Consider the following 16,512-nt stretch of genomic DNA (forward strand, 5'->3'; position numbering starts at 1 on the left):
TCTGACCTTCACATCAGTTAGCCCTTAAAATGTAAAGCTACAATCTGAGCATCCACCGTTTACGGAGGGAGGACGCTCTTACAATCTGTTTCATCGGACAACAAATAACCACAGTGAACTAATCGACGAGCAAAAAGATCAATTTGATGATCAAGTCATCATTTAAGCCATTAAATAACTTACATTCTGTCACCCTTTTATTTCTTTAAACTTTATTATTATGATACCTTTATTTGATGATGTTTTTCTTCATTGTCTCCACTGAACCTTTTAATTACTTGTGTGCATGTCTGTGTGCGCACATGTCCTGCCGGGGGGTTGTGTGTCAAATAACGTTGTTATAGTGACTATTGTTGCTATTATTTCAGGTTTATGCTGACAGATTATTTTTCAAATATTTACTCATTACTTACGTGAATAAAGAATAAACACACCTGTGCTTTAAAAGGATGTGACTGTGAGTGAAAGATCGCACATCCTCCTTCCAGAGATGTCGCGACATGGCTCTGAACCAACAGAGGAACAGGACGAGGAAGAGGTGCATGCTGGTTTGTGAGAGAAAACCGTTTTATCCTCCGACTCTGAGCCGCCCTTCACTCTGCACACCTCGGCTTCAAAATCCCAAAACGTAAATAAATGAAGAAGTGAGGAGGACTGAAATCCCTAAAAATAGAAGAATCGGCTCGTTCATCGGAGATAATACAACAGAATCAGGACGACGGATGAGACGTCTCATGGCTGTGGAGGAGGGAACGTCCACGAGGGAGAATAAACAAATACAAAGTCCCTGTAACTCCGATTACACAGCGTGATGAGCCACAACAGGAGACTGTTTTTAACAGTCGAATCTGCACTTCATTTAAGAACTGAGGTGGGCGGGGCTTTGCTGTGACATCACAAAGTCGAAGAAGTCCTGACGGGTGGTTTTAAAACTCAGTTTCTGAATACAGGCTGTGAGCATTTCTCTGTGGACTGAGACCTTTGATACTTTTACAATATTAATCTACAACCTGGACCTGATTTGCATTAAGACCACATGGAGGTCTACCATTTAATTCGTTCACAGACAGATTCGGAGTCTGGAGGCTCAGAGGGAGTAGCGTTACGAGCGCTTCCTGTTGGACGCACATCAGCAGCATAAATAACCAAACAAAGCTCAGCACGTTACACAGATTACACATGTTTGAGTCTGAATGCACAGAGAGGAATCGAGCTAATAGTGTTAGGACAGGATTTATCTACTGATGCTGCTAAAATCCACCGATGAATACTGCGCAGGTTTGTGTGTGTGTGTGTGTGTGTGTCATGGTACATTATCTGAACTGAAGCTCTCTGATGTGTGGATGGTAATCCTTACCAAATCTGTGTTAAAGTTTGTGTGTCCGTCGTGTGCGTCAACATGTGTAAAGGATGAAAAGCGTAAATCTGCCCCCAGATTTGTGTGTGTGTGTGTGTGGGGGAGGAAGCAGAGCAATGAAGATGATAATTATTTTCAGGGTTTGGTGGGTTTAGGTTTTGTGTGTTTAACTATGTGAAGGATTGAGGGCAGATGATGGCGATGGGTGGAGAAGGAGACAAACATGGAAACGAGGAAATGGAGGAGAAGCAGAGGAGCTTGAAGCCGTGGGTGGATGGGGCCACAGTGAGCGGAAGCTTAAACATCTGGGTGGTTTGGATTGGAGGGTCAGAGCCCATCCACCCCTCCGTCTCTCTAACATCTGTCTCATCCGGTCCACCTCCGGGCCAGGCCTCCACTCTTAACCTCCACCCGGTGTGCTCCACAGCTCCTCTCATCTCACGTTAGCCTCAGATCTTCTGGTTCACTAAACTCTCTCTTTCTCTCTCTCTCTCCTCACATCTTCGATTCAGCGAGACTCACACTTTGCAATGAATCCTGGACATATACACACAAACAGCCATTCACACTTTAGAGTCAGCACCTCCTTCTCGCTGCGCTAATCACTGTTCCACCGTGCCACCTGAATGAACTGACTAATAAATGTAAATAATTAATGCTTCGTTTGTGATGGCAATTTAGATTTCAGCGTTTCCGTTGTGTCACACTCACACTTCCTCAAATGTATATATGTGTGTGAGTTTATTGTGAGAGCACATCATCACGCACTGAATAAACCACGACTGAACTAACCACAACAGAAGGAACCAGATGATAACACAAACACAAAATAATCACATGCTTCAAGCAACAGTTAGCACAGCTGAAAGAACCAAGATCCAAAGCCCCCCAATCAGCCCTAACCCCTCAGTTAGGAGCTGCTGCACATGCACGTTTCTACCATTGTGTGTGTGTGTGTGTGTGTGTGTGTGTGTGTGTGTGTGATGCCTTATGTTCCCAAGGAGGGGGCCGGCTGATAACCACGGGTACAAATTTCAGATTGGGACACATTTTATTGAGCAACCTTTGGATGGTCAACCCTTCAAATCATAAAACAACAAGAGAGAGCACACCCTCACCTCGCCCCCCCCACCCCACCCCAATCTCTCCACACAAACACACACAAACAAAAGAGCTATGGCAAACACACACCTTGAACCTTGAGGGTTTGTTGAAGTGGGTCAGTGTGGACGGCAGGAAAAGGGTGGAGGGTGAGAGATGTGTGACACTCTGACAGGGAAAAACAAGGAGTGGTGTTGATGGGGGGGTGGGGGGGTCGGTGAACGACACAGTTCAGTCCACACACACACACACACACATGTCCGTTTCTATCAATCTGTAACAGCACAGACAGAACGGAAACCTCCAACTTTCCAGAAGACGTCTGGTCTGTCTGCTCTTTAAACATCGCTCCGGGCCTCCAGCGTCAACGTGGGCAGAAAAAGGGTGTTTGGGGGGGGTCCAACTTTTTCTCACTTCACTCTGTCGTGCTTTTAAAAGTTGAGAAGTTGATTCCTGCAGACAGCCTGTGTGCGTTTGACTACATTCCTCTTGACTCTCTCTCTCTCAGTTTCCAAAACTTCCTTAATTCATCGAACGCACACACACACACACAGCAGACACTGTGACGTGAGTGTGAACACACAAGTTGTCGAAGAGACGCAAGCGTACACGCAATGATAGTAACTTACTGAGGAAACAACACAAATGTCAGAGCATTTTCAATTACTCCTTTCTGATGAATGAGGTTCGTCCTGCTGCTGAACCAACAACGCACGGCCCTTAAATGAAGGCGACATGAGTCAGAGCCTCCAGCTACACATACAGCATCAAGTTCTCCAAGCTAAACACTAATACGCTCACAACAACAGGGGGTAATGACCTGCTCGCCTTTTTCATTTGCATAGCAACACCAGTTAATTAGCAGCAAGCACAAAGTTGAGCTGAAGCTGATGAGACAGTAATGAGTTCATTCCTTAATGGAGGGACTGGACAGATTAAAGTTTGGACCTGACTGCGAGCTACACGTTCAGAAAGTTATTCCGACCATGATATCTGGGAATCACCTCGATCGACCAAAGTGTTTACCATGACAACTGATCCCGAATCATCTGGAGGCTCATTTCACATCACCCTGCTTCCTGATTGGTCGGAGCTCCAGAAAATCACACCTGCTGTCGCTGCAAATTGACTTTTTTTCATTCTCATAAAATCAAATCAAAAGTCACACAGCGAATTGGACGCCGCGGCACGGACGACAACTGGTTTGTTCTGGACTCCGTGGAGCTGACATCTCACAGCTCCAGAAGTCATTACAGCCAGGAGGGAGGCTCCTGCTCTCCACTACAAGTCCACCAACTAATTGCAATTACAACAATGACACAGTGCACACATGCGCACACACGCAATACAGACAACTTAAATATCCCAACAGGTTATGTCAAAGCTGGTGCTCCTGTGAGCAAATTGTTAGGCTAGTTACGACTCTCACTCCCTCTGTGTGTGTGTGTGTGTGTGTGTGTCTGTGTGTGTGTGAGTGTGCATCTACCGTACCCCCATGTAGTGAAACGCACACACAGTATATAATGAGCATTCAGTATAAACATATATGCGTGTTTATCTGCAGCTTGATGAGGCAACTTAGTGCAAAAACATGCAAGCACACAGTAATGAATGTGCATAAATCAAATACACAATCATGATGCAACGAGAGCATGTATTAACATTAACAAGCCCGCACAAAATTGGTTGGAAAAACACAAAATACAATGGTGCGTACAATGGAAATGTCACATGTTAATGCATCTGCATTTTTAATGTTGTTTCCATTAAGTTGGACGCTGGTTACTACCGCAATGACCTAAAAGTGTGCGTGTGTAGGTGTGTCTGCCGGAGAAATGAGAAATCTCCAAACAACGCACTGCTGTAATCTGCAGTTCACTGGGCTTCAGCAGCATGTCATTTTCCGTTATCCCTAATAGATTTAGGGGCGAGTCGAGTCATAACTTTGAGCTGGTGCCACATTCGAAGGTCTGACAGAGAAAAAGAGACTAAAGTGTTTCACGAGAGTCTGCAAAGGGAGCCGAATGTCACACATTTCGCTTTAGTGTTTTACAAAGTGGGCCATGATATTATTATTTCAATATCTAGATTGGAAAGAAACAAGCTTTGTTATGTCTCATGGAAGAACACTGTCTGTTGTTATTGTATTCATAAGCAGCTTAGACTGCCACAATATGATATGATAATAATTGTAATAGAAATAATAGATTTAGTTTGTAGGAACCTTTCAAAGAAACAAAAAATAAAATATGAAGTTTAAGCACGAGGCATAAAACACGATATTCTGAACGTGCTTTCTCTGCGACAAGGCGACAAACTGAAAAGAGATCCGAATTAATTGTGCCTGCTAAAAGACTTACATGAACGCAGAACTCAAGGGTCATAATTAATAATTAGCATTCATCTTATTTAACTGTCTTTATTGGCTCGCCTCATTCCAATGTTAATATTTTTACAGCTTTGCTTTCATTATTCTTTTGCTGCTCATTTCAGATTTTTCCTCCACTTCGTCTCAGTGAAGCACAGTTCAGATTTCTTTATTTGTTTTTAATTTGTAATCAGGAGGGACGGACGGCCGTCAGTCTGAGCTGACGTCAGGGGAACCGGCAGGAATTTAGCCGGGCTGCGGTCAATAAAGACGAGAGCAGAGCTGAGTTTAGCTCCCTGCCTGCCTCCCCACTCAGGGACGACACACACACACCGGCACTAGGAAGGAAGCTGCCTGCCTGGAAATCTCCACAACACTCACACAAATATAAATATACACACACACACACACACTCACACACGTTGGTGCTGTAGACCAGTGGCCCACATAGTCTAATGTGTTAAAGCATTGCATCAGAGGAAAGTAGGACAGCGGGAAACAAACGACAGGATGACTTTGATCCCCTTCCTCCTCATCATCATCCACCAGCCCCCTCATCCCTGCTACCCGGAGCCGAGCTGGGGGGTTAAGAGAAGAGGGTCTGAACTGCAGGATGGATGGATGGAGGTCAGGCATCCAGCTGAATTAAACGGAAAGGAGGGTGTGCTGGATTAAATCATCCTCTCTGTCGCTAGTGGCCTGGATGTTTGCTAAACAGACAGGAGACCACAGGAGGGACGGTCACCGTGTGTCTGCATCGTTTGCTTTAGAAAACATCAACCTGCTGCACCGGCAAAGTTCGGCAGCAGCTCTGCTCCTAACGTAGAGAGGAGTCCAGGCACCAGGTTCATTTACAATAACCACGTAATCCAAAGTTTATGGAACAGTCCAGTATTTGTTTGTCAAAATATCATATTAGCTTCTAACAGGTGACACAGCACATCTCTGAACTACGACCAGAAAGGTGCCGTTCGCTCACAGACGCTTTCATCTGAGTTGTCTTTAAAGGTCTGAGGAGGAAACGTCCGGCTGCAGAAGATTCCGATTTTCTTCTGCATCCTTTTGCAGTTCACAGAGAACATCTGTCTTCTTTGTCTTCGGAGTTAAGTATCGAGGGACATCCCACTCGTACGTGTTGCAGCATTTTGATTTATTTCACTCATGGCCATGATTGATTTTCAAGGCCTTTGGCATCACGTCCAGCGAGCCAACACGTTTAACGATACGATACGGATTAATGCAGGTTTGTACAGTTCTGACGGATCCTTAAGATGTGGAGTGTCAGCACAAAGTGTGATCTCAGCCATCTTGGTGTTCTCCAAACCACAAGGAGGAGAAGGTGAACCTCTATCATGATGGCACAGGAGACACAGATTAAAACACAAAAACGACTTGGTTATGTTCCGGGGGAGACGCAGGTTTAAATATATTTAACAACAGAACAAACGACAGAACAGCGAGTGACAAAGTTCCCTCCTTGGGTTCATTCATACAGTGCTTCAAGTCTTTGGTATGAGCTGAACGCTTGTCTCAGTATTCCAGATAATACCACCAGATCTCATATTCTATTCAGTTTTTCTTGTAATAGAGATGATGTGGCTTACTGTAAAGGGAGGATGCAATTTACATGATCCGTCTACTGAAGACGGCGTTGCAGAAGGATCCTAAATAATACCGAGGTAATGCTGCGTTTAAAGGCGAGGGAAATAAAGATGAAAGGATGAAAATTGCACCTGAAGCTTACAAACAGCAATTTTTTTTTTTTTTTTTGCATAAGCAAGTGTAAAATGATCCTGAAATGATCCTCAGAGATCGGAATATGATCCGTGAGCGCGTTCGGAAAACAGCGAGAAGTGCTAAAAGCTAGTCTGTGAAATGATGGACGGATGGAGATGGAGGGAAGGAGACAGAGAGGAGGCTGGTGGTGGGGGGGGTGGGGGGGTGGAGGAGATAAGAGGCATGCAGGGATGTCAGGATGAGAGTCCACTAATCTGTTTGACCCGCTGTGTGTCTCTCTCTCCTCTATTAGAGAGAAAGAGGGAAACTGGTTTTACTGGAACGTGTAATATCAGCGGTCACCGGCGACGTCGAGCTCTGGATGTCAGCGGATCAATATATTGGCGGGCATCCCTCCACCTCCCCCCGCCATTTTCTTCCCCTTGTTTCCATGCACTCCTCTTCTCTCTCCTTCCCACATGACGTCACCTTCAACCCCCCCGCCTTCTCCATCTCTTTAGTTCATCCCCCGTGGAGAGGACCTGTAATGTCATCTCCATCGCCTGACAAGCCCTCTTCATCACTCCCCCTTTTCTACAGAACAGGAGGGCTCCAGGAGACGGAGGCCCGGCACTTTGCTGCTGCTGCTGCAGACGGCAGCCTCTCGGGTGGAGAGGTCAGCAGCACAGAGGGGAGGGAGCGGTGTGGATGTCTCTGTGGAGCTGCAGGGAGGGGGTGAGATTGAGAGGCAGTGGAGGGGCTACTTCTGAAGACCCTCGGAGCCAGAGAGAGAAGCAGAGTGCGCACACGATTTTTCATACATGCCCACACACCTTCCTGGGAAGCGCCATGAGATGAGGCTATGGCCAACGCGAGCAGGCCTGGTGACCCAGCTCCAGCTCCAGCTCCAGCTCGCCTGCCGGCCACAGTGAGCTCAGTTCAAGGTTAGACCCTGTAGCAGCGGGTGAATGAATTCAAAGCGACAGCCGGAGTCACCTCTGGCTCTGGTTTCCACCAGCGCCTCATTTAAGAAGGAAACACACATCTTTCAGTTTCACCAGACTGCTGCAGATCTAAAACACACAGACACTCATCCGTTTCTCAGTTTGTTCAAATGCATTTAAAATTATTAAATGAAGGCAACAGTAACAACTCTCTCTCTCTAGTTTCATATCTGCTTTCAAAACTAAGACGGCCGACAGACAAATTAAAAGCTGCTTCAACTGCAGTTTAAAAACTATGAACCCCCTTAAAATCTCCCTTCTGCTGCGCCCCTAAAAACCCCCTCAGTGGGGTCATGATTGCGTGCTCACAGGATAAATGATAGTCAAATTAAACAAAGCACTACGTCACCTGCGAACAGTCTGTGTGTGTGTGAGCGGCCAGCGGACTTGTTTTTTGTTTTTTTTTTGTCTTTTTTTTTTCCGGACTCATCAGTCCGTCTTCAGTCACGGGTTTCAAACTGTCAATCTCCCTCGCCACAGTAAAAGCTTTTCACTTTGCTTGTCATCGTCAAGTTGAGTGGAGTAAAAAAAAAATGGTGGCGGTCAGGCGCTCTTTAAAGTGATTTAGTGGCTTTTCTGAGCTGGACATGGATGTATGTATGTATGTATGTATGTATGTATGTATGTATGTGTGTGTGTGTGTGTGTGTGTGTGTGTGTGTGTGTGTGTGGACCATCTGCTGTGTTGAACTGAGCTGCCTACTCCAGTTGAATGCGCTGACAGCTTGCTGGTTAGGAAACACCCACCTGATATTAACTCTGGAGTCAGATCAACCACAAGCTCTTTGGCTGTGTGATCCAACCGAGGCAGCAGCAGCAGCAGCTCCTCCATCACCTCCATCATCTCCTCGCTGTCAGAGGAAAGAGCTGCTGCCGCCCCAGTGAGCTCCCCAAAGCGCTGAGAAATATTTCAGCGCTAAAGGAGATCACTCAACGTGGCGACGGCTCTTGCAAAGGGACCATTAAAGTTAACGGGTGCATTAACAGGGGCTGTCGGACTCGAACATGAAAGCGAAATAAAAATTCATCGATGTAGACCAAAATTTATGGCAACTTCAAGCAAATCATATTTTGACTTAAAAAAAATAATAACAATAATGACCCCAAGGAAGTCTGAGTGTTTCTCCTGCAGGATCCATCAGCCGTACCAAACCAAACCTCAACCCGCCCGAGTGTTTTCCCTCCCGTGCATTAGAGGAAAGTCGCTGCGTTTCCTTCTGTCGGAGTTTAATTGAGCAGAGAAGGCACTCGGACTGCGCCTCTTCGCTCCTTCTGAGTGTTGTGGCATTTGGACGCCTACAACCCTCCTCTGGCTTCTGGATGAGGAGGAGGGAGCAGAGCAGAGTGACCTTTTAATGACGGAGCCTCACACACTCAGCCACCTACTGTACTTCCACACACACACACACACCCCACGATGCCGTCTCCTCTTACTCCCTCATCTCATGCCAACGTCTTTCCAACCAGCTTCCTCCCCCACCTCCTTATTTTCATATAGTTTCACGTCTGTTCCCGTCTTTCATTCAGCCCCCCCCATCCCCCATCCCACACCTCCTATTAGTAAACTGCATTTTTATTTTTTTTTTTTATTTGTTAACTGACAGTGAGAGGCAGAAAAGTAAAGGTGGTGTGACTCAAAAGACTGAGCTTTAATGCTCCACCAGGGTTTTCTTTTCTGCGTGCTTATGCATGAAACTCTCTTCACTTATCCAAACAGCTGCATATTCTTTTAATCATTTTATGATTTTATGTGTATGAAATGCGCTCCATAAATAAACTTGCCTTGTCTGACAGAAAATCTCATGGATCGATGGATCAGCAAGTCGGTCTGTCATGTTGTTGCGTGTCATTTCTGCTGCCTCTTTAGCTAAACAGGACAACCAGAAATAAGTTCTCTTCATTGGGAAACACATTGATCGCAGTTCAACACCAAGTTTCAAAATCCGGCTGCATTTAGTCCGACCTGCATCAGAACGTCCCATTTTATCCAAATTTTCCGAGCCAACTCTTAATTTTGATTAAATATATTTCTGTCAATGTGTCATTTCATGTTTTACTTGCACACGTAATTAATATGATGAATCTCAAGTTTGTATTTTCTTTTGTGCCGTTCTCTCCGTCTTGGTTTATGTTTGTCTATGTGATCATGTGTTGTGTCGCTGCGGTTTGTTTTGTTATACAAACGTGCGTTTATTCTGCGAACTACTGCGTCAGTTCAGCGGCGATGGCATTAGGAGAGCAGGAGATGAATAAATCTATCAATAACGATGAATAATGGTGCTGTCTATTTCCTGGCGCGGGTGACACTTTGGTTCAGGCACAAAGACGAGCTCTGCTCCGCAGGAAGTGGAACAACATCATTTACAACAACTCAAGTCAAATTGAGGCCAAATGTTGCTGTCAGGTAAAAGATAAATACGAGTCATTTTTCCTCATCTGAACGTACCGTCACACTGAACAAATGATTATTCTTGAGGACATTGCTGCTTCAGGGGGCTCATATTTACAACCTGTACGTTGTGACACGAACGCAGCAGATCCATTAAAGCTGATGTGCTTTAAATCAGCGCCGTAAAATCATAATTATACTATACGAGAACAATCATAAAAGTTAAAAAGCTTAAAAAAGGTGATAATGAAAAACAAGTTAGGATATGAATAAATGCTGAGTGAAATGGACAGGAATATTTTACAGCAACACTGATTTGGCAGCAATTATAATGATCAATCAATTGTTAATTTCATCCTTTAAAGAAGAAATTTAAACGATTATTTGGCTCCGGCTGCGGCGGCAAGAAAATGTGTTAGAGAGAGCAAGAGGGAGAGAGAGAAAGGTCTTGATGGAGATTGGTTGGAGCACTTACTCCTGCCTGGCACTAAACCATCAACTCAACACACACACACACACACTCACTCACACACACAAACACACACACACACACATTTGTTAAATTAGAAGGTTATAGCCGTATCCTTCCAGCGTTATGAAACAATACGGCTGCCTTCAAAAGAGAGAGGAGTGAGAGAGTCAGGTAGAAAGTGTGAACGTGTGGGAGGACAGAGAAGAAAAAAGAGACGCTGAGTGACAGAGGAGAAGAAGAAGAAGACGAAGACGAGCGACGGCTCAGTATGAAGCAGCAACATCCTCCTCCTCCTCACCATCATCATCCTCACCACCATCATCATCATCATCATCATCGTCATCCTCCACATCACCATCATCATCCTCACCACCATCACCATCATCATCATCATCATCGTCATCCTCCACATCACCATCATCATCCTCACCACCATCATCATCACCATCATCATCCTCCTCATCATGATCATCATCACCATCATCATCCTCCTCATCATGATCATCATCACCATCATCATCCTCCTCCTCTTCCTTCTCATCACCATCATCATCCTGTTCCTTCTCATCACCATCATCATCCTCATCATCATCCTCACCATCATCATCCTCTTCCTCCACATCATCATCATCATCACCATCATCATCCTCTTCCTTCTCATCATCATCCTCACCATCATCATCATCATCATCATCATCATCCTCATCATCACCACCATCATCCTCCTCACCATCATCACCATCATCATCATCATCATCATCATCCTCATCATCACCACCATCATCCTCCTCACCATCATCACCATCATCATCATCATCATCATCATCATCATCATCATCATCATCCTCACCATCATTATCATCATCATCATCATCATCATCATCCTCATCACCACCACCATCATCCTCCTCACCATCATCACCATCATCATCCTCACCATCCTCCTCCTCCTCATCCTCCTCGTCCTCATCAGCATCTTTATTATTAGCTTTATTATTTATTACGTTTTTCTGAGGAGCAAACGGTCAGATCTACATCCTGCAGATGCTGAAGAGCTTTTGAAAGAACATTCATGATATCTCTTGAAGGTGATTATAAAAAGAAGTGTTGAAGTCAATGGGGAAATGGCCGTACTAATCACTCACACCATCTTCTCCTTCAAACGTGGCTTCCTCTGGTTTCAGAAACAAAGATGGCTGACAGCCAAATTGCAAACTGGAGGCTTCAAAACGGCAGCTTAGAAATCGATGGGTGGCATCACAACGAGTCAACCGTTTTAAAGACGCACACAATGTGCTGCTTCTACGTTTGTGATCATCAACAAACCAGACAGTGAGATTTCAGGATGCTGTTGTTTGAAGGCTGAAATCATGACGAGGTTACAGTGATGAAGTTCATCAGATGAAAAGGTCTTTATTTTTTATTATTTATTATTATTGTTGTTATTAATTAACTGTTGAAAGTTAACGGTGACTTTCAAACAAACAAGACCTTCTTTGAGATGTTTGTTCAGGCTAAATGAAAAGGATGGGAGGTGATGCGGGGCGGAGGAGGAGCTGTGATTGGGCAGTTCCTGCCAGTTTTCTCCTCCATCTGAATCACATTCACTCGTATCAGAGCACGCCATCACTACAACGAACACACCACACATCTACACCCGCCGAGCGTTTTAAATACCTACAGATTCTTCTACAGATCTGAGCCAGCAGAGGCAGCTTCGTGGGGTGAATCCAAAAAAGGCGTCACTTACCGTCGTCCTCCTTGCTGTGTGCGTTCTGGGAGCTCTGGCGGACCATCCTCTCCCCTCGGCTCGGCTTGCTCGGGTCTGACGCTGCTCCCAGATCAGCTGCTAGCCATGTAGGCTCGCTCATCTCTGCCTCCTCCTCGCTGCTCAGTGAACTGTCATCCTAAACAGAGGAGAGCAGACAAGGAGCTAAATTTACCCCTCCTGGTTCACATCACATTGTAGAGTAATCAGACCGTTTAAACGCTGGATGCCGCAGCTACAGATGCAGATTGTTTGGTGAAATAAGACGCAAACAGCCTTTTAATTGATTCACAGAGGAAACAGGAAAACAGAGCATTTTCCTTCTTAGATCCATCCAGCCAGTGTTAGTTTCCCCACAAAAACAAAACGAGAATTAACAAAAGCATTGATGTCTGAAACTTTTAAACATTTAAATCCACATCAACAAATGAAAACTAGATGACAAGTTGGAAATAAAGTCATTCAGAATGTCTTTTTGAAGTGGTGGGGGGAGGAGCTCAAAAACTTCATGTACGGCAGCTGTTCTCTTCAAATTGTCTTCATGGTGCTGACACCAGAACTTGGTCGGGAGAGACGAGCAGACGTCTGACACAATTTTAAGATTTGTCTAAATAAAGGCTTCTTCCGAATTCAGTTCCCTTCCCAATGAAAACACTTTAAATTATGCATTAAACTTAAACCTTCTAGATTTTAGTCGACTAAACCTACAATAGATGAAAATCTGACGAAAAACTAACAACTAAAACCAAATGGCATTGTTGTCAGAAGGCTAAAAATAAAAATAAATGAAAATTCCCCACCAAAATACTTCGAAACTTATGATGACACACACACGCACACACACACACACACACACAAACGTTAAAGTTAGTTGGTATTTTTAAAATGTCTTAACCTTCACTCAGGTCAAATCCTTCAATCTAAAGCAGCAGATTTTTTCTGCAGTAAATTCCTGATAAATCACACTGATGTCATGTGGAAGATGAGAGGGAAGACTTTCTCATTAACACCGTCCCCTGGAGACGGCAGGCGGCCGACCAGATTGTTTACTTGTTGTCATTTGTCACCTTCTTCCACTTCCTGTTTTATTGTGACGTGTCCAACCTTTCGCTCTTGTTCCAGATTGACACTTCCTGCCTTTGAGTGTGTTTCCTGCTCCTGTGATTATCAACGCCGCCCCTGATGTGTTTCACATGTGTCTAATGGTCTCCTCCTCCTCCTTCCTCATCCGGCGGGTTTGACTGGTAGTGAACATGCAGAAGAAATCCTAGAAAGCGCAGAGACGCCTCCAATAATCTCTGAAACGCTGTCAGTTAATTTAACTGATCTGTGCGGCTGCATAAATCCATCCAAACTCAGATTAGCTGTGAATGAAACCGTGTTCGCCCGCTGTTTTAAGCCATTTCTAATCTTTTTATGTACCACTTCGTCGGGCCTCAGTATCCGGGAGTGACAGCTGCTCAGAGGAAACCAGAAAGGCGAGGCAAAGCGGCGGCAGGCGGGCAAATGAAACACAACACGGCAACGGCCTCTCAGCGCGCGGCACCTGAAGGCCTCGCCGGCGGGGCCAACATCACACTGAGATTCTTCCTCTAAACTCAGAGCCGTCCTCCTCCCCCTCCGCTCCGTCCAGACGTGCACACAAAGCGTTCAGATCGATAGAGCTGAGAGAGATATAAGCTCGGTTAGCTCACCGACTGACAGCACCAGAGTGGAGATTTCTGGATTTCAAAGGATGGAAGTGGAGTTAAAGGGAAATTCAACCATTTTGCGTTCACTTTCAGGATGCCGTGGAGCGGCGGGGAGTGGGCAGAGTCTGTCTGAGCCAGGAATCAAACAGAAACAGGAATCTGCAGACATTTTAACACAGGACTTCACTTCCTGTTCTGCCCCTCAACCCCAACAGCAGAAAGAAACGTTTGGCGTTTGATTTGGGTTGGGTTGAAGGAAAGATTCATCATCATGGTTAAAAAAGTGACAACTACTGGACTTAAACAGGAGACAAACCGCCGCCGTCCGTCCACACTGACCTGTTGGGATCACATGATAAAAAAAATGGCAGCAGTAAAACATGGGCCATAACAAGCTGCTGAGTAGACTCTCATCAGGTTTGGATTATTAGATTGCCGTCAGTGATCTGCTGCAACATGTTACGACAGGAAAATCTAAACATCCATCGACTCGGCCGTCACACCTTTACTCTCCGCCTCCTGGCCCCGGAGGACGGATTGTGGGCTGTCAGACCACATCATCCAGAACCTCCATCCCCGGCACTCGCTTCACTATCAGTCACTATCTCGCGCGCACACACACACACACACACACACAAACACTAATGAGCCTAACCTGTGTCTCCATTTGGGGCCGTAGCAGACTGACAGGTAAACAACAACATGACGGTGACGATGGCACAAAACGCACAAAACAGAGCTGACAAAAGAAATCCGAAGTCATATTTTCAGCTTCTCTAAAGAGCCACATCATTCTCAGAGCGGGACGATGATACATAATTCAACAGTTCACGTGTGACAGGAAGAAAATGTTGAGCTAATGATGAGAGCTGCTCTGCTGCAGGAGGCTGAGGTGAGGAGCGACACACTGAGCGGAGCGGAGGTAAAGAAAACAGATGCACGCAACAGCAGGAAAAAAAAAAAAACAGACAGACAGCTGTCCGTCATATATATTGTCAACATTTATGTTTTTATATGTATACGGACACTTTCGTCTCATTGTACCTATCAGATGTTTACTACACCAACAAGAAAAATACTGTTCATCACAGCAGACACCATCTGTGCTAAATCCAGATCCTGACTTGGTGCTGGTCCGTCTCTACCTGGACATCCTCACCTTTGAATTATTCCTCTGAACAGTCATCTGTCACCGACAGACAGTCAATCCTGTCTCCAAAGTCTCCACAAATCAGCACAACTCATTCAGTTGCTGCTGCGACTTGACGCCCAGCAAGAAATCAAACAAGTGCAGTTTGAATACTTCTTAAACAGGCCCTTTCTCATTAAAACATTAAGTCCAAATGAAAAATCAAGAGCCTATCCACATGCGGCAGCCGAGATGGATTTAATTATACATTTGTTTTTTCATGTCTGTCACATGCATCAGAATAAGCCTGGACTCAGAGTCGACAGTGAAACATGCAATATTACCATTATGATGTAAAAATGACCGTCAGCATGTCTTTTCTCTGTTTATGTACAATAACTCACACCGGCCGTGTGTCCCCTCTTTTACGTTAAAATGGGCGCCGACGTGATAACCAGCACGGGCGAAGGCCACCACGTGTATGCCTGCCTGCCAGCGTGTCTCCTGTAAAAGACCTGTTGTTTCAATATTACAAAGAGTAATCTGGAAAAATGCTCTGAGCCACCTTCTGCTGAGAGACAGAGAGAAATCAGCCTGAGCATGGAAACAATATTTGATTTGGAGATTAGCATTAAAATTTAAAGCTGCAAGACTTTTCTATCAGGCTTTGTGGCGGGAGGCCTCCTTTTAAAGTAACACGCCACATATCGACTGCGGATAATTTCCACTTGATCCCGATCAGACGAACAGTCTGGACTTCCAGCAGCTTCACACATTTGTATTCACAGTGTTTGGTGAGTGAAACACAGAGCGCAGACTGAAGAGCCATAATTTCCTCTTCCTATTTATTCCAGGCTGACACCTGTCTCTGCTTCTGGACACACCGAAACACACACATCCATTTTCCCAGAAGGGAGATTTGTCTGCAGCTGCTTCAAGTGGACGATGGAAAGCTTTTACAAACTGAATGTCAATCCGAGCTGCAAAACACGGCTGTGCACACTCAGACCTGCCTCACCTGCCTGCCGGTAAACCACATGTTTACCGGCAGGCAGCATCCATCCGCTGCCGGGACGCCTTTTAAATTACGTCTGTTAAAATTTCTCTCTGAATCAGCAGAAAACTTTGTTCCTTTCACTGCTCAATCAGTTTAAAAAAAAAAAAAAAAGTGAAACTGCAGGAGATCCTGGTGTTTCTATTTAAAGAAATACACACACACACACACACAGCTACCTCTGCAGCTCCCGTAGAGTGTGTATGTGGCAGCGCTGACCCATATCTGTCTATTAAAGATAGTTCTCACAGGAGGAGTTTCCCTGGGCTCATCACACTGGATTAGCCTCCTCGCTGCAACCAGGCAGCCAGCCAGAACGACTGCGCACGCCGGCGAGGACGGGAGGCAGGACTGGAAACACCCGGAGAGCTGCGTCATTAAATCAGAGAGGCGTCAGTCCAGAGCGCGAGTCATAGAAATAGATAAAAGGGTTCGTTTTCAGGTGACGGGCGCTCAGCAGATGA

The 16,512-nt window shown here is 45.2% G+C and overlaps 1 protein-coding gene across 1 annotated transcript in view; it reads right to left on the reverse strand.

Annotated features, from left to right (window-relative positions):
* LOC115046719 (nucleolar protein 4-like) overlaps positions 1-16,512 on the reverse strand; it is a 102,826-nt gene that overhangs the window by 33,466 nt on the left and 52,848 nt on the right. The window contains exon 5 of the mRNA XM_029507276.1: positions 12,157-12,313. Coding sequence (XP_029363136.1) covers positions 12,157-12,313 — 157 coding nt within the window. The remainder of the gene's footprint in view (positions 1-12,156; positions 12,314-16,512) is intronic.

The sequence above is a fragment of the Echeneis naucrates genome, chromosome 7, assembly GCF_900963305.1.
Source record: "Echeneis naucrates chromosome 7, fEcheNa1.1, whole genome shotgun sequence".
NCBI lineage: Eukaryota > Metazoa > Chordata > Actinopteri > Carangiformes > Echeneidae > Echeneis > Echeneis naucrates.